The following is a 20,001-nucleotide window of genomic DNA, read 5'->3' on the forward strand; positions in this document are numbered from 1 at the left end:
GAAAAAATCCATGTCAGATTAGAAGCAAATACACAGAGATTTTTTTTCCTCATTACAGTAAGTGGCAAAATTAGCTATTTGCAATAAAAATCACAAGAATAATTATATTTATCTAATAAATACTTTCATTTGCACATTTATCTCAGATTTATTTCCTCTTTCCTATCAGAAATAGTGCCAGCATTCTATTCCATTTGGTAAAAACAACATTCTAAAGGGACATTACAAAGCCTTTACCTGTGTTCCCCTACAAAATAACTGAATTCCTTTGTCAGGTCGTTTTTTGGGTTTTGTTTGTGATCCTGCATTATGAAATTCCACTCCTGTTGACACGTTCCTAAATCCACCCAGAAAAGGTTTCTTATAGGTAGGTCTTTCAACTTTTACAACTACTTCTTGAAATGAATCTGAACCTGTTAAAAGGAAAGTTCCAAAATATAAATATTGCTTATTTCAGTAACACATCTAGATTAGATCATATTTACATATGTATTGACAAATGTGCAAAAGCAGCATTTACCTGTTTCTACTCTGACAGTTAAGACATCAGGCATGTGGTAATCCTGTTGAATGACTTCTCCAGGGAAACATTCCTGATTCTCAAAATTAGGCCAAGTCTTCCAAGATGTTCCATTATCCTTAATCATGCTTACTAAAAATAAAACCAAAATTCATTCCTGAGAAGTTTCTCAAAACAAACAAATAACTCTTTCAACTTTAGCCCAGGATGATTTTATTGTAACACTGCAACATAGCATAACCATCCTTTTCTCAGCTAAAAGACAGTCTATTTGAAAGCTGAAACAGTATTATCATACAATTTTAAATGTGGTATCTAATGTAATACTGCCACCACATAAAGATATTCCTAGCCAGCTTCTCAGAATGAGAGCAGATGAATGCAACCTAGCCAAGAGGAAAGTAGTCAGCAAGTCCATACGAGGAATTGTTATTCACTGTGCTCAGCTGCTGAACAGGATATGCTGTGTTCTGCTCTGAAGAACCAAGCAAATGTGGTCCTGTATTAGGAAGTGACTGAAGACATCCAGAACACTGAAGAACAGGTGTAGGAAATGATGGAGAATTTGGGAGGCTGCAGGAGAAAGACACAGATAAAAGAAGGGTGGCAGGCAACTTACAGGGGAATCTAAGAAAGGTAAAATAGTAAGGTGATTTCTATAATGTTGGCTAGACTGGTAATTTAAATGCACATACAAAATATGTATACTTATGCATACACATTTCTGGAAATAAGGATCATTCCATAAAATGCCATCTAGAAATGACTACTACAGTTTGAGATAAAGAATACATTCCTTACCTTTGGACTATGTTTCAAATGAGAATTTAAAAAGTTACTGCAGGACCAAACCTCAGCAAGCATAAACAGAATGAGGGTGTGTGGGAGTGCAAGAAGCTATAACCAAGTTGAAGAAAAAATATCTCTTTAAACCATTAATACCCAACATTTTAACTACTTCTTTACCTGTCATTGTCCCCTTTTCTGTACTCTCAGGCAGTACTGAATGTTGAGAAGGAGACGGCTGGTTCCAGCCCCTCTCTGATTGTGCAGTGCCTGCAGGTTCAGGGAGCGGAGGCTTCTCTGCTGGGTCCCCATCCTCTCCAACTGCTTTTCCTTGTGAGGGTGCAGGTGATTGCTCTGCACTTGATCCTTCTGATGTAACAGCTTCAAAGCCATCTGATGCACCTTCCATTTCCTAAAGCATCAGTTGCATGCTTTTAACCTTCCTGCAAGAATAATCACAGGATCTATTATAAATTGCATACTGGCACATTTCTACTACCAGAATTATTGGTAATTTACTGTCCTGAAAAGCTTTTCCTGTATCTAATCCCAAAAGGCCTATTGAGAACAGCATGAAATCTTTGCTTCCACCAAACAGAAAGCTGGTGGCTGGTGTTTACCAAACATAACACTCCAAGGCAAGTAGCCGGCGCAGTTCTTTTTACCTCTCGTTCTCTGCCTACAGAACAAGATGGTCCAAGCGGTCATTACCTAGAGACAGCACACCTTTACGGTTTTCCGAGTTGCCACCGAAATTATACGGGCTGGAAGAGTCCTAAGCCCAAATTCCTCAGCATAGAACCACAACCAAACCCGCAGGGTCCGGGACGCAGCAGCTCCCGGCAGCAGCCCGGGGACGCCAAACCGCTCGGGCGGGCCCCCGGCACAGTGCGCACCGGGGCCGGGGCTGCGGCCGCCGCTGGGGGCACGGCTGGGACCCCCGCACCCACCCTCCCGCCCCTGTCCCTGTCCCTGTGTCCCTGTGTCCCTGTGTCCCTGTCCCGGCACCTCCCGGCCCGGCGCTCCGGGCAGGCGCTGCTCGGCCCGGCGGCGGCGCGGTAGCCACGGCAACCGGCCTGGGGAGCAGGAGCGTGCGCACTGGGGAGCGGGGCCGGGCCGGGCCGGGCGGACTGAGAACGCCCTGGGCGGACTGAGAACGCCCCGGGAACCCGCCGGGTCGGGAAAAGTGGAAAGGGAGGCGGTGCGAAAGCAAGTGCCCTGCTTCCCTCCAGCCACAGCAGCTGCACGAACCCGTGCTGGCCTGGAGCGGCCCCAGTGCCGGCACACCCGCAGGGGCGTGCCCGCGCTGTGACCCTGAGCAGCGATGAGAGCTCGTACCAGCCCATAGCGGCAGCAATGTACAAAAACACCGTTTTTCCTTATAACCTTATTCTGCGAGCAATAGCAGAAGTTGTACTAAAGCCCCAGAACGCTTGGATATCGAGAAAGGGTGTTGTGTGCGAGTGTTGGCAGCCGTCGTGCCACACACCGTCCCTTCCGGGCTGTGTGGCAGTGCCTGCCCGTGACATGGCTTGTGCCTAACCCTGCTGCTCTCCTGGAGGGTCCGTGGCGTGAGGACTGAGGCTGGCAACTGGGAATTAAAGACTTGCAAATCAGAATGAAAACCATACGAAACTGGATTTCCTGGTGTTTGAGGTGCCATTTCTGACACAACTCCTGCAAATCTTTTCAGCATGCTACAAGAAAACCAAGTGGACGGTCACATCACAGAACTTTTAGGTGTGAAATACACAGTTCTGTGTTGCAATTCCAAGAGAATCCTGGAAAAAAACCTTTCAGCAGGCATTGAATTCAAAAGGATACTCAATAATTGCATGCCATGATCATTGTTACCATGTTTCCCAGACATTGTTTGGCACTTGAACGTGGGCCTACTCCGCATCTAAAGGAGAGAAATTTCCCATTACTACTACTAATGCTGTTTTGTGTAAAACCTTGTTTGAACTCCCAGAATAGGATCACCATTAATTCTGTAGAAAGATACTGTCATTTGTGTCACTTTGTCACCGTTATATAGTTGATTAAACATTCAAGCTCATTTTCAAGTTGCAATGATTTTTCATTTTTTCCCTAATGAAATAGCATATAAGCTTTGAATATTAAAATAATAAAAAGCAGCTTTCACTCATCTCCTATTGGTTTTGGTTTCAGGTTCAGAACACAGCCACTTGGGATAGGTTAAGCAGCAAAGATTGCCATCTGGCTAGGAATTACAAAAACCTCAGTACTTGCTCTGCTCTCATGATGGGAAGGTTGTTTTTCTGTTATAAAAGGCTCTGTCTCTGCTAGGTCCCATCCTTGCAGATAAATCTCTTTTTTAATGACATGACTTCAATCAGATGATCTCAAAGTGTTTTAAAGATCTAAACTTTGTTAACTCTACAGCTTGCAGCAATTTACCTTACTAACGATTATAAAATTACATTACAACAGATTATAAAATTGTTTGCATCATCATGGATTTCCAACAATTAAAGGAGAAAAATCAAGCAACATCATTAGTTAGCCTTCAAATTATACCTTGCTAGCATATTCCTCTTGGAATAAATTAGGACCTGTATGGAGGAAACAGATGTGCATTTGTGAAAGGAAGATGAGAGTATGTTTTTATTTGTGAAAGTCAGTTTTAAAAGGCTATATATCAAATTTCAGCAGCAGTGGGCCATGAAAAAAACTTCCTCTCCCCTGGAGGACAATTAATGAGCTTATAGGAGAGCTCTTTTAAATCACATGACAAATACATCTTTAGAAGTAGAGGAAATAACTGAACAAGGAGAGAGTACAGCAAATGTCTCAGGTACAGAATAGTAGAAATAATTCCAGTAGTTGCTACCATATTCTGCAAACTTTCCTTCCCCCCCCACCTCCAGTATTTCATGTGTCTATCATTTATACTAGACTTTGTTTATTGTGGGTTTTTTTTAATTTATTTTGGTTTCTCTCAGGTCAGCTCAATACTTATTACCAAAATCCATTAATTTTCATTACACATGTGATAGCATTGGCCCTCATTCAAGTCTGTAATCCCTTACTATTTCTCATGAGAAAATTGTGTTTGTTGACTTTAGCAAAGTCCTCTTCTGGAATGCCATCTAGTGGTTTTACTTAGGAAAAGACCAGCTTCTATCTTGGTCAAGACTGAAAAATCCTTCAAAACCAAACAATAAAACTAAGTATTTTTCACTTCTTAATTTTTCAAAATTTAAAATATTTATGTAATTATAGTAATGATAGTTGAGGGGGGAAAACTCAATGCTAAAGAATGCAGTGAAAATAGTTTCTGGAGGGAATACCTTGGGAATACTGGTTTTCTCTTCTATTGACCTACCCCCAAATACCATTGCATAGAATATAAATTTGTAATTAATCCATTTATAATAATCATGTCACAAGTAAATTTATAAGCCTAAAGACTATGAAAAACCAGCTATGGCCAAGTATGATGTGTAATGTAACTAGTGCATAAACAAAAGCTTATTAAACTGCAGATTTTTGTGATATAGATATATTCCTGTCTTCAAACTTGCAGGAATGTTGCTAGTGGTCTTGAAAAAAACATCAGTAAAGGCAAACTTGCACAGGAGCCTTAGATCTAGTTTGGATATTTTATTCAGGATTTTAAAGATTAACTCTCTAAACACAAGCTTTCAAAAGAATCACAGAATATCCTGAGTTCCCAGATCACAGAATATTGTGAGTTGGAAGGGGCCTGCAAGGGACCATCAAATCCAGCTCTTAAATGAAAGGCCCATCCAGGGACTGAATCCACACCCTGGTGTGATTAGCCCCAAGCTTTAACTGAGCTAATCTCAGTGCTCAACCACCCCGTGGCTGAAAAACATTTCCTAATAGCAAAGCCAGACTCCTCGTGATACAGCTTCATGCTGTTCCCTTGGGTCCTGTCACTGCTCACCAGAGATGAGTCCCTGCTCTTCCACTGCCCCTTGTGAGAATGTTGAAGACACAATGAGGTCTCTCCTCAGTCTCCTCTGCTCCAGACTAAAGAGGTGACAGCCTGTCCACTGACCTCAGCCACTCCTCATATGGCTGCCCCTCAGGGCCCTTCACCAGCTTCCCTGCCCTCCTTTGGACACTCTCTAAAAGCTCTTCATCTTTCTTGTGGTGCCCAAAACTGCCCCAGCACTCGAGGTGAGGCTGCCCCAGAGCAGAGCAGAGCAGAGCAGAGCAGGACAATCCCCTCCCTTGCCCAGCTTGTACCCCAGGACAGGACTGGCCCTCCTGGCTGCCAGGGCACTGCTGACTCACATTCAACTTCCCATTGACCAGGACTCCAAGTCTCTTTCTGCAGCACTTCTTTCCAGTATCTCATTCCTGTATCTCAGGAATGTTGCTTTCCAGTACCTCAGTCTGTTGCTACCTCCAGGGTTGCCCCATCCCAGTGGAGAATCCAGCACTTGTCTCTTCAACTTCCCATGGTGATGGCCCATCTCTGTAATCTGTTGAGGTCTCTCCACAAGGCCTCTCTGCCTTTGAGGGAGCCAACAGCTCCTCCCAAAGTAGTGTCATCAGCAGATTTACTGTGAATCCCTTCCTGTCCCACATCTAAGTTGTTAATGAACACACTGAGAGCACTGGGCCTGAGATGGAGCCCTGTGGGACCCAGCTGGTGACTGGTGGCCAGCCTGATGTCACCTCATTCCCTGCAACACCTAACACTCAAGATGTGAATCAACAATAGACCAACACAAGCCTACACAATGGCTCCTGAAGATCCCAATGCCAAGGTTTGTGCTGCAGTGTTATGCCAGGCATGGTAACTACCTGCTAACAAGAAACCTGCTGTTGCCATCAATCTGAGTAGCAGTCTTCTTTCTCCCTCTCACCTCTCAAATTTTCCCAGTATCTCCCACAAACCAGAAATTGTATTTAGTTATGTGGGCAGTAGGGTCAACCAGTTCAGGACAGGGACTCAGCTGAAACTTAAAATGCTGTTCTTTTTGGGAAGCATTAGATCCCTCACTGCAACATCTGCATGGCCATTAGGATCTTGTCAGAGGGTAGCAAAAATACCTAGCCAAAGGTGGGACAAAATCATCATACTTTTCTACAACTTGGATTTTGATTTCAAGTGGCCTATAATATCTGTATTTTTAACACAGAAATACAGATTATAAAAACAACTCAGGATAAGACACAAGTACCCTGTTAATAAAAAATGCCAAAAATTAAATAAACAAAAGGTTGTAGGAATGCCAGAAAGAATTTTCTTAAAACCTCTTTTCCAAGAAATTGGCAGCAGCCTTTAGATTGCTGAATTAAGTGGACAAAATATATTTTAATGAAGTGATTAGCTTTAATTTAAAGACAACTGTCAGTAACAATAGGTTAATAATTAATTCTTTCTTTTAACTTTCAAGAGGTTACACCATTTTGAAAATTATATTGGCCATCTCCACTGATTAGAAGGAGGTTCTTCAACTAGAGGCTCCCATGGTTTCCACTGTATCATTTTTCTTGCCAGGGACAGCTCATTTTCAGCCTGTTAATAAACACCATACAGAAAGTTTTAAATATTATACAATTGCCAAAATATTAAATTACCTCTATGTCAGTTAATTACCTCAGTGATGTTGCTATCTATCTTGATCACAGACTACACAAATTTCACCTATAAATATCAAAGGAACTGTATGCTTTTGGGGGTTGTTTTTTTAAAAAAAATCCCATCACCCCTAAATACCCAAACAGACATTCTGTTCAGAGAGACATTCCCAATGACAACTTCATGATATTTTCCACTTGGTTTGGATTCGCCCAGTATTATTCAATCCTCTCCTGCCCTTTTCACTGATTTACTCTGGAAGAAGCAATGTAGGTGTACATGCATATCTATAAGCATAACGCAAGAAACAGCTGTTAATTTATTAGGTTTTAGCAAGGCCATCCCATCACTACATGACAATTTGCTATCAGGGGTTTTTCTTCTGATTGACTGTATTGCCAGCAAAGGAAGATACACGAAACTTCCAATTTTCTGAACAAAAGCTCGGCCCAAGGAGCACTAAAAAACACAGCTACATTTGCACTTCATCTCAAATTTCCTCTCTTTACCTGTACAATGACTTCTTCTATCTGACCACAGTTCAGCTTGTCCTGTAGTTTTTGCACATCAGACTCCTGTGTGTTTAAATACATACAATAAAATGTTTTAGTGAGAGTAGAAAGCCCATGAGAAGCATGAAAACAATAATTTAACCAGATCACAGTCCAATCTTTCTCAGAACAACTATCAAATCAGCTGGCTTATATAATTTTACATTATGAAAGAAATCTCACACTCATTTGTTACTGAGAAGCAAACATCAAACCCTCAATGATAAATACAAAGAATGAATAATATTTACTGACTCCAAAGAAGAATTAGCAGATAAAGGCTTTATTTTTTATCTTGGAAAAAAGTCTTGTTCTTAGATTTTTATGGAATTATATGCAAGCTTTCAATTATCACCTTAAATATACAATGACAGTATTGCAGAGTTTAATGTAACAAAAAGTTGTCTTAAATATTGAAGGTAAGGATTGTGCTAAGACACTACACTGGCAAGAGCACAAACTTTTTTTTGTGAAAGTGTGTGAAAATTACCACTTTTCTATCTTTCAAAAAAAAAAAAGTTTGCTTCTAATGATCAAAAAACATCAACAGGAAATTAACAATTCCTTTTCGTATGCCATCAAAATATCTTAGTCAATAACAAAAACAAACCTTGATACTTCAATTGTCTCTGAATTGATACCTGAAAGTTACATGTGCACCTAAGAAAGACCCAGGCATTCCAAAAACCACTTTTCTCATCCTAGGAATTTTTTTAATGTGCAGCATTTAAGGAAATAGCACTGTACTTACCTTTTTCACCAAATCAAATCGCTCATTTACAATCTGCTCGGTGTATTTCCTGTAAGCTGCATCTCTGGGAATGTTCTCCAGGACACCAAGGATTTTTGTGTACAGTATTCGCAGGCGCTGAAGGGATCACAAGACACGGTTAAAATACACAACTGCAATCATTTAACTCCTTGTCCTACCAAACCCACTAAGCTACTACTTATACACAAAATATGGTATTCAATCCAGAAGTGTATGATCAACTAATAATTGAGTCTGAGCCACTGAACTCCATCTTGGGTAAAGCAGGGATTTATCAGGACTGAAGAATTTCTGCTGGCACATTCCTCAAAGGGAAAAAAAATGAAAAAACAAAGTTGCAATCAGAACAGACTTGATGCAAAATGAAAAAAATCTGAAAATTTATCTGAGTAGATACAAAGAGATTATAATGAAGGGTTTTTTGTCACTTTACCTCATGCTGATGGAAAGTTCTGGGTAACAAATAGATTTAAATTAAACCTGAAACTTTTATTGCTGGATTTAAATGCAGGGATAAAGGACACATTGTGGTGAATTGATTCACACTTTTGTACCATGCAATTGTATCTACCTGACAAGGAATGGATGTCCCATAGGAACAATAAGAAATAGAAGCAGAATACTAAAAGAAGTACAAGGAAGAAAAAACAGGAAACAAAAAGAAAATTGGCAAAAAATCTGAACTTCAACTAAACCCTTGCCGAGTACTTTACTCTTAGCTTTAAGTTGCAGAAAAAAATAAATGTACTGAGTTCACCCAGAAGGAGTCTGACAAGGCCGTAGACTGAGCTAGAATAATTTCTACCAAACAGTAGTGAATTTTTCCAGGATTCTTTTTCACAGCGTTCTTAAGTATTGGAGTCAAAAGCATTTTTGAAATAGAATTGCTGTCCAATAAGAAATTTCAAAGTGGAGAACTCTAAAACACCACTGAAGTTCTTTCAAAGTTAATGCCTCCTGAATAAGCATGATGTGACAAACATACTGACACTAGTGAGCCTGAGGAGGTCAAAAGAAAGCCACATATTGCTGCAAGAACTGCCTAAGGCAGGGGGTTTCTTGTACCACTGAAGTGTTCCATTTCAGGGCCTTGGCATGGCTTTGCTCATGGCTAGTCTCTATCATCTAAGACCAGACCAGCCCTTTGGTGTAAGTTATTTCAATACTTGCATACACAGCAAGCAGCAAAAATCTTTTTTTCCTGAGAAGCAGAAATTATATTTATGAAGAACTGAATTTAAAGAGTTCTTTGTTTTGCTATTTCTGATGAAAGAAGTCAAATATTGGTTGATAAAGATACTTACACTAGAGAGCTTTGGAAATCAGTGTATGCCACAAAAAGTACATGTGTAAAATAACTTACAATGACATCCATTAAACCTTTATCACTGTGGACAATTTTAATTATTTCATTAAGCTGGCACCAGATTAAGATATACTTCATACCTACACATGCAAACACATCACAAAAACTTTAGAACTCACTGAGAGTTTCCATTACTACAGAATGAGACATGTTACATACCTCATGAGGGTTCTCAGCTACAGCCAATCCTACAAGTCCAGTGGTCTGCAGAGAGAGCATAAACATACTTAACACACCTAAGCATCCATTCCCACATTAATTATTTTGTTTTGACTCAATATACAGCTGAGAGGGACCATTCCATGGCACCAGCCTTACCTCCTGCCATATGCCCGTTATCCCAGAGTTCCAGTGCTCCAAGAGGGAGCAGCTCACCTTAGCAGAATCAGAATCATAAAATATCCTGAGCTGGAAGGGACCCACAAGGATCATCAATCCAACTCCTGCCCTGCACAGCACCATTCCCAGGGGTCACACCATGTGCAGAGAGCATTGTTTAAACACTTCCTGAATTCTGTCAGGCTGGTGCCGTGACCACTGCCCTGGGGAGCCTGTTCAGTGCCCAAATACCCCCTGGGTGAAGAACCTTTTTCTAATATCCAACCTAAACCTCCCCTGACACAACTTCGGGCCATTCCCGCGGGTTCTGTCACTGGTCACCATAGAGTTGAGTGTCCGTCCCTCCTCTTCCCCTCACTGCTGTAACTGCAATGAGGTCTCCCCTCAGCCTCCTCTTCTCCAGGCTGAGCACACCAATGACCTCAGCCGCTCCTCACAGGGCTTCCCCTACAAGCCCTTTAACATCTCCGTTGCCCTCCTTTGGAAGCTCTCTAATAGCTTAGTATCCTTCTCAGACCGCGGCAATCAAACACTGAAGGTGAGGCCGCCTCAGTGCAGAGCACAGCGGGACAATCCCTCCTTCGCCGTGCTGCCGATGCCGTGTCTGATGCGCACCGAGCAGCTGCCGCCACCGCTCCGGTGCCCCGGCTCCAGCCGCCCCCGGCTGCCGGGGAGGTCACCCAGGCCCTGCGCTGCCCTCGGCCGTTCCCTCGCAGGGTGGCCGCCCGCTCTCCCCGCACGGCTGCGGCACTCCTTGCGCTCCCCCAGAACTGCCGGCCCGCCGCAGGAGCAGGACGCGGCCCCGGGCCCTCGGCAGCGCCTCACCTTCCTCAGCGCCCCCGCCATGGCCGCGCTCGCGGCGCCCGCAAAGGACGCAGCGGAGGGCGCCGGGCTGCGCATGCGCTGCAGCGGCCGCGGCCGGCGGGGCGGCAGCAGTGCGCGTGCGCGGGGCCGCTGTGTCAGAGTGCTCGGAGCGGTGCGATCCCCCCCGTCAGGGGATGGCTTGGAAAAGCGAAAAAACGCCCCAAAACAGAACTAGGCAGAAAATAGACAACAGGGAACTTATTTAGCGACCTTGAGATAGAGACAATGGGACAAAAGAGCAATGAAAAGACAATTTAAGTTATTATTTGAGGTGAACATGATGTTCATTTGAAGATCCAGTTGTCCTTCTAATAAGTCTTATGCTTAGTTGCTAACTTAAAGTGTGAGTTTTCCGCAGTAATACTTTGTAATAATTACATTGTAAGTTTGTATCTTATTCCGGACAACTCGTTCTTTATAATTCCTTTGTCCTGCTCTTGAGCTGTTTTTCATAACTAAGCAAACTCCCCCAGCTGAGTCTCAGAATATCTGGTTTTTCCCTGGAAGCCAGTCCTTTGATAAAACAAACACTTCAATCTGCAACTAAAGCACAGTGGCTCACACAGTTTGTATCAGTATGCAGGGTTTGTTTTTCCCCACGCCTGTTCTTGCCAATTTCATCAGAAAGAGCTGGAATTTCTTTCCTAGCAACTGAAATTCTTTCCAAAATGCCAGTCTTCAAAAGTTCCTGCCTCTTTTTTATTGGACCACCCTGTATTTTCCCCGTCTCTCTGATGGTCTAACCAGATTATCTATCTCCTGGTGACACTGACAGAGCACAGCACCAATGGCTCTGTGCCTGGCGATCTTTGAGCACAGTCAGTGTCGTTCCAGCAGTAGCTCTGACTGACTTTAGACAGCCTAAGCACGTGGGAGTGCTTGCCACATCCCAACAAAGTGAAAAACAATAGCCCTTGTTGATGAAAATCCTCATGAAATCCATCTCAAAGTGGTACTGCGGGAAATTCTCCAAACTGGTCAAATCCCATTAAAATACATGATTTATTTTAAAATATAACAAAGCTGAAACCTACAAAGTATTACCAGTGTACAGTCAACACTGACTTTGAAAAGAAACAAACAAACCCCACCCACATAGCATTTCACAGTTATTATTTGTTTTACACTGGGGATTCTGTTATGACTAGAATCCCGTGTATTAATATTCAGTATGTAAGTAACCTAAGAAGGCCTTGCTATAGCTCTCCATCCCATGTTTGTCTCACCAATGAGTTTATCTCTTGGTATTGTATCTCAAATTGCCATGTGATATGGTGTATGTACAACAACAACTATTTTATTCTACATGAAACATAATTGATGGATTTATATCCAGTAATTATGTATGAGTGGAATCAGGCACTTGATGCACAATGTTATTAAAAATATCTGAAAATCAAAACAATACCATGTTTGTAATGTGGATGTGTACTAATTCTGATGGTGTCTTGGTTATGTAAAAAAATGAAAGAACTGAAAGTAAATAAATACAACATTTGTGTTCTTTATATGAATTATAAATACATATTTTTCATTTTTTAATTAGATAAGAATATATCTCTCTCCATATCATCTCATAGCCAGCACTAGAACAGGATCTCAGCATTGCTTCTGTCTGCTTCTGTCTGCTTCTGCGTATACTGGGTTTTTTTAGGGGTGTGCCACCTTTAGTTAGGTTGCATTTGCCAAAGAAGTTTCAGTGAATATTGTTTATCATCATTAAATGTTTTTGTTGATCTCGTGTTCAAAGATTGAAATGCATGTAGTGCCTTAGTTAAGCTTACACTTTTATGGTTCTATAAATGCAAGTGAGTCAAATGTCATGGAGGAGTTCACTGTAAAATTTAATTTCGTTAGAACAATTGAAGACAAGATGGAAGTTTGGGGGTTTTTCAGTTTGTTGTGTGCCCTTATTGGTCAGTTCATTATGGTAAAAATGATAACTAATTGGTTAAGACCAGAACAAGAGTGGTTTTGAATCAGTGATATTTCCAGCTTGTTCCTCATCCCAAGCCTGGGTTTAGCTTGTTGGGTACTGCTGTTCTTGGTCTTACTCTGGAGTTATTCTGTATTTTCATCACTGCTGTCTGTGGTGCCATGCTTCCTGCTTCTTTGTCCCACTTCAAGTTATTAACTGGTTAAATAAGTACTGTAATTGTCTGTCATTGAATCTATAAAGCTTTGCATCATGTCAGCCTCAGAGAGAGAGATTGGTGTTTGATGATGTTATATGGTGGGATCTGCAACTAGTTGAAGGCTAAACCTTCTCAAACTTGTTGTGATTTATGTAAATATGCTCCGATGTGTTGTTAACGTAGTGCTTGAGAATAATTGGCAAATACTTAATTTTCTTAATGGGAGTAGTTTAACCAATGGGGACACAGATACTCTTATATCCCCAGACCTCGTGTTACATTTGATGAGATTTTAGAGAAGTCATGTGTAATACTTTCCTGAGGGTCGGGTCTGCTTATGTTACAGTTGTACAAGGTCAGACCTTAATTTATCTAGCAACTGCGTATTTAATTTTAGAAGTATCACAGGACACCTCAGCTTGCAGGGCACTGTTCCTGGCTACTCAAAATTCAGGCCCCAGAGTAGCACTGGCAAGATAATGGGTTGAAATGGTGAGACTGTGCTGTGCTCGCCAATTAAACTAACAGAGAAATAGTTTAAAAACGTAATACTTCAGAGACTGAGTTCAAATTTAGATTGCTAGTAATTCTTTCATTGCTATGAATAACCTCTGTGCATGCCTAAGGGCCTTCTATTTATAGAATAAAGCTAAGATTGTCTAGTTTATTTTAAGGTTAAGAAATTAGAATAGCTCACTCTCACGTAACTTTATGTGTTTAAAAGCAATAAATGCTTGATACACTTCTTTCCAAGAAAAGATACAACTTCCATGATCAGCAAGTGGTTCATATTTTTTCTAATGTGAAAACAGTAATTTAGAAAGAAAAACATTTTTTCTAAATAGAACGTCGAGGAGTAATGTCTAGTGTTTCAGGTATGAATATAAAAAGTATCAGAAAAATATCAGGCTACTCAAAATGTTGTTTCAGGAAAATCTTCTTTGTAATATAAAAAACTCCAACTCATTTAGAGTAAGGGTTTGCAATTGTTTCCAGTGATGTAGTGTGTGGGTCAGGCAGTTGAGAAACTGCCAAGGGTGAATGGAAGGAGATTTTCCTGCTGAGCTTTTTAGCCTTTTCATTGCCACATCACGTAAGGGAGCAGCGATGTTTCTGGTGCTGCTCAGTGTATCAGCCATTCTGTTCTGTTCCCTGTGGTCCCTGTGGCACATCCATGCTTGGCCAGCCCTTGTCAGCCCAGCACAGTGTATTACCAGCAGTGATACAGCAAATCAGGAGTGCCTGTAGACCCTTGGCAGCGTGTCCAGCTCCGGGGAGCTCTTTGCCTCACACCAACTCTACCCTGTCACAGTTACTTGCTACTAACCAACTTTCTCATTTTACAATGTATGGATTTTTGTGGGATAAGATCATTTGAAAATAGTACACACAGCAATTCTGAAACACTGCTCATCTGAGCCCTTTCTGGTTAAGTTCATGTTCAAGAGCTTTATGATGCCTCCAGTGAAATCACTCAGGGAGTATAGCAAAGCAGGAGAAAGTTTTGGGTATGGAAACTGTGTAACCAGAGAAAATTTTCTGGGGTGGCCTCTAAGCTGGTTTATTCCTCTGATGTTTTGGAAAGAAAGGAGTAATAGAAAGGAAATACATTCTAATGAAAATAAAATGATTTTATTACTAAAAAAACTATCTTACTTAGTGTTCTTAACTCTTCCTAGAAACACTGATGTCGAGAGCGTATTTATCATCTGGCAGGACTAGACCATATGTGAACATTGCAAAAATGTCTTTTTAATATACTAAACTGACTTTTTTTCAGAGATTTTGCAGTTTGAGGGTCTGATCTAAGGTCTGTGCAAATCTTCAGGAGCCTTTTCGGTTCAGGCCCTGGGGTAAATATAATATGATGGACTGGACTATAATAATTCTCAGCTTTCCTAAGGACAGCAACTTCACTAAGGCTGGCAGAGCATGAAGGTCTGGATCCAGTAGGGTGATCCTGATTCATAAAAAAAAAAGTTTTATCAATGGTATAATTGAGGGTTATTCAAATTTAGGGTTTTCAAAATGAAAGATATGAAAAAGGGGAAGGTAACTTTTGTCTTAAAGCAGTTGTGGAGGACATAAGATTATGAATGTTACATATTTTTGCTTAATAAATTATCTCACGTAAATTAACTGTTTCATTAGGAGCACCTCTTAGCTGCCAATGAGATATTAATATGCTCTAACATGTACTTTCCTGTTAGCTGATGGCAGATTGAGGTTGCAGTTGTGTTCATTGATGTATACTTCTGAAACTGCTAGTCCAGGAGAGATTTTATCCTTGCTCCCTGAAAGGTTTGTGTGTGTTTGTAACAAGAGTATTTGTGACTTAAATGATGGAAGCTGTAAGGTGCCATCAGAATTTGAGAAGTGTTAATGAAAATGAGAGGAAAAATGCATAAAAGAATCTTACCTCAGAATTCTTCTGCCTGTCAGTGGAGTGTATTGCCCACAAGAGATGTGGGAGAGTGGTGCATGTGTCCACACTGTGATGAGCAGTTCGTCCCAATAACTTCTGTGTTAAATCTTCTTTTGGCCTGTTATGCTCAAACCTTGACTATGGACACAATAGGAAGGGACAGAGAAGAGAAGAGAACCTTCAGAAGAGCTTGTCCTTTATGAACAACATGAAGGTCTGTTTTTCTAAGCTCCAGATGAAAATGTTTTTGTGAATATTCTTTTACTATTCTTGGACTCCTTTGTTTTTTGTGTTCAGAGATGATGGCACTCAAGACCCAAGTTGTATATTTTCTCCATAAGACAAAATGGAATTGACATAGAGATTTTTAACATTTTCCTTCAAATTTCTTTCCTTGCAGTTGAAAACCCAGGCCATGACTCCAGTACACTTTGAAAGAGGTGAGAAACTGTGTTATGTGGGAGTCAGAATCCAAGAGACCTTTAGTTTCTGAGTCAATCTAAATGTAAGCCCTTACTAATTTAATTTTGGCTCGCAAGCTTTATCATAATATACTAACTAGTAAGGTATTTGTAGATGGGATTATAATATTGGCTATGGTACTTTGAGTGACTTAGTGCTTACAAGAGCAATGCAGAAACTAGTCTGAAGAGAAAGTTGATTGACACTTTCCCTTGAACATAAGTTTCAGAATATTTCTTCCAAATAGCATTTCCAACGTTCCTTCTCTATTTGCAGGATGACTAGAACCATGATCTGTAACAAACATACAGCAGGGACTTAATGTAATTGTGTAATATTTGTGCAGCATTTTAAGGATTATAAGTGTTCAGTGTGGTAGAAAGAGCACATGACTGCACAAACTGTGGAAATAGTAGTTTAAAAATAAATAAAAATATTCAACAGGACAAATGTGTTAAGTGACAGAGATTGAATCAAGCAGAGAAACTATCAAATTCCAAAGCTTATTTGGAAAAACCTAGGTAGGTACTGCATATATTAACATGTTTTTCTTTCTGTGTGTTTTACAACATATAAAGACTGAATTTTATAGTTAAAAAACCTGGAAGATGTTGTAAAGAGCAAAATTCCTGACCTTCCAGTTATAATGAGAATTTACTAGTAAGATGGTTGGTTTATGTGATATCATGAGGAAAAAGCGTAGTGAACATAAGCCACAGTTACAGTTGGTGATATGAACAGACTGAATTAAGTTGATGACTATAGTTAAAAGGTTTGACATACTCTGTTACTAATCCACTGAGCGTTTCAATGACTCTCACACCTTGAAAATAATAGCTGGCATGGCTTGGCCATTGTCTGACCTTTTGTACCAAACTCATGTGAATGTCCATTATTCACGACTGCAGAAACAGTGCAGAGTCCAAAGACCTCAAAGACCTTTTTCTTCTTTAATCGACTGTGCTTTGGCAGTATAAAGATAAAACAATATTTGTGAGTGTTTGGGGTTTGTTTTGGGGGGGTTTTAACATATTAAAGACCATTAAAAGAGATAATTAATGACATGAGATCATTTTATTGTATCACCTAGTGAGAACAATAGGAAAATTGTAACATCCATGAAGCAAGGTATCCTGGGGTGAAAACAGAACAAAACAAACAAACAAAAAATAAAAACTACACCCTAAAAGTAAATAAAATAGTCCCATTGCAAATCTGAATTTTTGACATATTGTTTTTCAACTGCATCACATTTATCTGTTCAAGTTTGTAAGGTCAAGTTTCTGGGCTTCAAGGACTTGTGAACCTGACCTATACTTTGAAGGAAACTGATCAAAGGGAGTGGTTTCCGCTGCAGAAGGCTGCAGTTCAGCCAATTCCACAAGTATTTGAAGTTACTTTAGATGGCAGGAAAGGTTAAAATATCCCATAAGATAAGGGGAGCAACAAAGAAACATAGAACAATGAAGACACCAACAGGCTAGAACTATTAACTAAAAGAAGTATGATCAAGTCCTCCATGGAGCATCTTGCTTATGTTGTTCAAATGTTCCAGCAAATTTTCTGGTTTTGGAAAAGTTGCATCAGTTTACAATAACAAATAAATTGGACCATTTTTAACATTTTGTTCAGAAGCTTACAGACAAAGCAAAAATTTCTATTCAGTATTCTGTGTGTTTGGCAGTACTGGTTAGGTGAGCGTAATTACAAATACTTTTAATAAAAACATAGCACTTAAGGATTTCTGATATATGTGTATGTGTTAACAGCCTTGTGCTTTATTTTGTTGTATCTTTTTTCACTTTCTTACCTCTAGCATCTTATGAATCAACATGACAATAAAAAACATGCAATGGGAAACAGCACTAAGTTTGGCAGCAAAAACTGGCTTTGTGGAAAATGTGCAAATGATCCCGGAAAAGGGTGTTTATCCCAATACCATAAGTTACAAGAGAAACTTATTGGTCAGCAATGCAAGAAGCTGCAAAACAGAGATGCAAAGACATTTTTGATGTTCTGAAGAATGATGGAAATGTGAACATTAAGGACAAATATTGAGTAACACCATTAGGGGTTATGGCTGAATGTGGTCACTGTGATGTGCTGGAGCATCTTAATCATAATGATAGGTATTCAAGAAAAGAGAAATTCCCCTCTGCACTGGCATACATCTTGCCTGAGTGCTGAGATCTTTCAGGAAAAAAAGAGGAAATTAGCTGGAAGGAAAGGAAGCATACGTGTGTGTTTCTGCTGGACTGGAGTGATGCTTACATGTTTCTGTAATGCATGAGGGAGGAGTGGCAGAGTTGAAAGCAATCCCTTTCACTCAAGGAGAGATTGCTATAAGTGCTTTTCTTGCTCTGTTGTGTTTCTCTTCACTCCATCCCTCCCTCCTACCTTTCCTTCCACGTATGGAATTATATTGGTATTAATCAATGAAGTATATTTGAAATCTGTCGGATTGAAAGTCCTCAGTTGTAATGCTTACAGTCAAAGCAGAACCTGCTCAGGTGAGCACTTGAACTTGTGTCTGCACACCTCTTATTTTGGTTTTGAGTTTTATATTTGCCACAAAAAATAGTCTGTTCTTTAGTAGAGCTTTAACTTAAATATATCTGAAAATAAGGAGGAAAGTACTCTGGATTTGTTTTTATGATGCTCTGTAAATCACTTTGGATATAAATATAAGTTCTGTTTCCTCCTTTGAGGTGGACATGTCAAGGCCTCAGCAGATGATTGTGTACCAGCATTATTTTAAGCAGCTGGAGGACGTAGTCTAGGCTGCATAGCTCTGCTTCTGAAATGTGAAGTGGCAGTGAGCCTGGTGAGGCAGGGCTGCTCCCCACACACAAAATGGCTTGTGAGGGCCTGTGAGGGCTTGTGAATGGCTTACTCACACCTGTGAGGATGAGCTTGGTCTTTACATTTTTACTAAGAGACAATGTGACACAAGGTTACATCAAAGATGTTTGTAGTAAACTTGGCAAATGTATATTTATGTACATTTCTATTTTAGAAGTACCACTGTTCTATTAGATTTAACTAACTTTTCTTCTTAGCAGAAACTAAGCAAAATGCAAAACACACTCCTTAGAATTAAGTGAAAACCACTGAAACAACTTAAACACATCTTATATGACAGTGCTCAAAACTGGTGTTTCTATGTTTTAAACTTTTGTAAGAAGCCTAGGTGGTAACTAAGAACATAAATGGATGAGGGTTATTTTCTTCCTGTAAGGAAGTTACACCTGCCTAGTTTTGTTGACTGTTTTTAGGGGCAGGAAGTATCTCATTGCAGCCACATCCCAAACTTTAATCCAGGAAAGTGGGCCAAGCACTGTTCATTCTGCTAGACAGCCAGAACCAATGTCTAGAGCTTGTCATTGAAAATGGTTTGGATGTCAACACTCTCTTGTCTGAACACATAACTTCAAATACTTATGATGACAGAAGAGGGACTGCACTTTGTTGTGCTGTTTCTAATAATGAGATTCTTCACACCAAAATATTGCTCAAAGCAGGAGCAAATCCAAAAAAGGATCCTTTAAACTATGTTCTCATAGCAGTGAGAGCTGACTGCCATGGAATTGTAAAGCTACTCCTATCTTATGGAGCAGATGTCAACTGCTAATTTTGTTGCTTAATGATTCGCATTTCCCCAGTGCATTTGGTATTCTTTGAGTGGTGACATGATGCTGAGGCTGTTGCACAGTCATGGATATAATGTGGAGATGTGTTTGGACTTTGTGTCAGGGTATCTTTGGAAATTCTTTTGTGTGGCTAGCTCCAGAGCTTGAGCCTATTCCCTGTTGTTCTACTTCTTCAATAAACAATAAACTAATAAATACATACATTCCTTGCTTCTCTTCACTTGGCTCTTTTCGTTAGCCAGATTGAAACACTCTGGATTATAGTGTTGAATTAAGATTAACATACTGTCAAAATCATTTTTTGAAAACACTCTAAAAATAAAATAGCCATTTCCCATTTTCCTCTCTGAGGTAGAGAAAATGATGGTGCTGATGTGGTTTTATTATTTATTTACATTAATATATTAGAGATTTAGAAAGGAAATTTTAAGAAATCACGAGGAAGAATTCTGGAATTTCTGTTCCTTTCCTAGCTAGTGGAGTAGATGTGTTTCCAAAGAAATATTTCTGTTGAACAAAACAGTGCCACAGATTACAGGATTTTTTT

General features: G+C 40.1%; 3 protein-coding genes across 5 annotated transcripts in view; 1 reads left to right on the plus strand and 2 right to left on the minus strand.

The window, feature by feature from the left end:
- Positions 1–2,364, minus strand: part of IQUB (IQ motif and ubiquitin domain containing) — a 73,879-nt gene extending 71,515 nt beyond the window's left edge. For 2 of the 3 annotated variants that reach the window (XM_058022552.1, XM_058022550.1), the window contains exons 1-4: positions 2,018–2,203; positions 1,487–1,749; positions 521–652; positions 238–413 (exon numbers count right to left, since the gene is read on the minus strand). In XM_058022552.1, the coding sequence (XP_057878535.1) occupies positions 238–413; positions 521–652; positions 1,487–1,715 (537 nt within the window). In that variant the 5' untranslated portion in view covers positions 1,716–1,749; positions 2,018–2,203. Of the gene's footprint in view, positions 1–237; positions 414–520; positions 653–1,486; positions 1,750–2,017; positions 2,204–2,314 lie in introns of those variants that run through there. The other variant, XM_058022551.1, reaches the window with a different exon arrangement.
- A 4,231-nt stretch (positions 2,365–6,595) lies between these two features.
- On the minus strand, positions 6,596–10,820 carry NDUFA5 (NADH:ubiquinone oxidoreductase subunit A5). Its single transcript, XM_058022970.1, has 5 exons — positions 10,744–10,820; positions 9,739–9,783; positions 8,193–8,309; positions 7,400–7,465; positions 6,596–6,827 (listed from the first exon to the last, which is right to left on the minus strand). The coding sequence occupies exons 1-5, from the start codon at positions 10,816–10,818 to the stop codon at positions 6,726–6,728; spliced, it is 405 nt and encodes a 134-aa protein (XP_057878953.1). The 5' UTR covers positions 10,819–10,820; the 3' UTR covers positions 6,596–6,725.
- Positions 10,821–15,757: 4,937 nt separating this feature from the next.
- ASB15 (ankyrin repeat and SOCS box containing 15) lies at positions 15,758–19,692 on the plus strand. The gene is given in 11 exon segments (XM_058023295.1): positions 15,758–15,782; positions 17,100–17,210; positions 17,621–17,659; positions 17,662–17,761; positions 17,763–17,927; positions 18,511–18,608; positions 18,611–18,674; positions 19,080–19,154; positions 19,156–19,449; positions 19,451–19,558; positions 19,560–19,692. Coding segments are annotated over 11 exon segments (1,212 nt in total).
- The last annotated feature ends 309 nt before the right edge of the window (positions 19,693–20,001 follow it).

Source organism: Melospiza georgiana, chromosome 4, assembly GCF_028018845.1.
Source record: "Melospiza georgiana isolate bMelGeo1 chromosome 4, bMelGeo1.pri, whole genome shotgun sequence".
Lineage (NCBI taxonomy): Eukaryota > Metazoa > Chordata > Aves > Passeriformes > Passerellidae > Melospiza > Melospiza georgiana.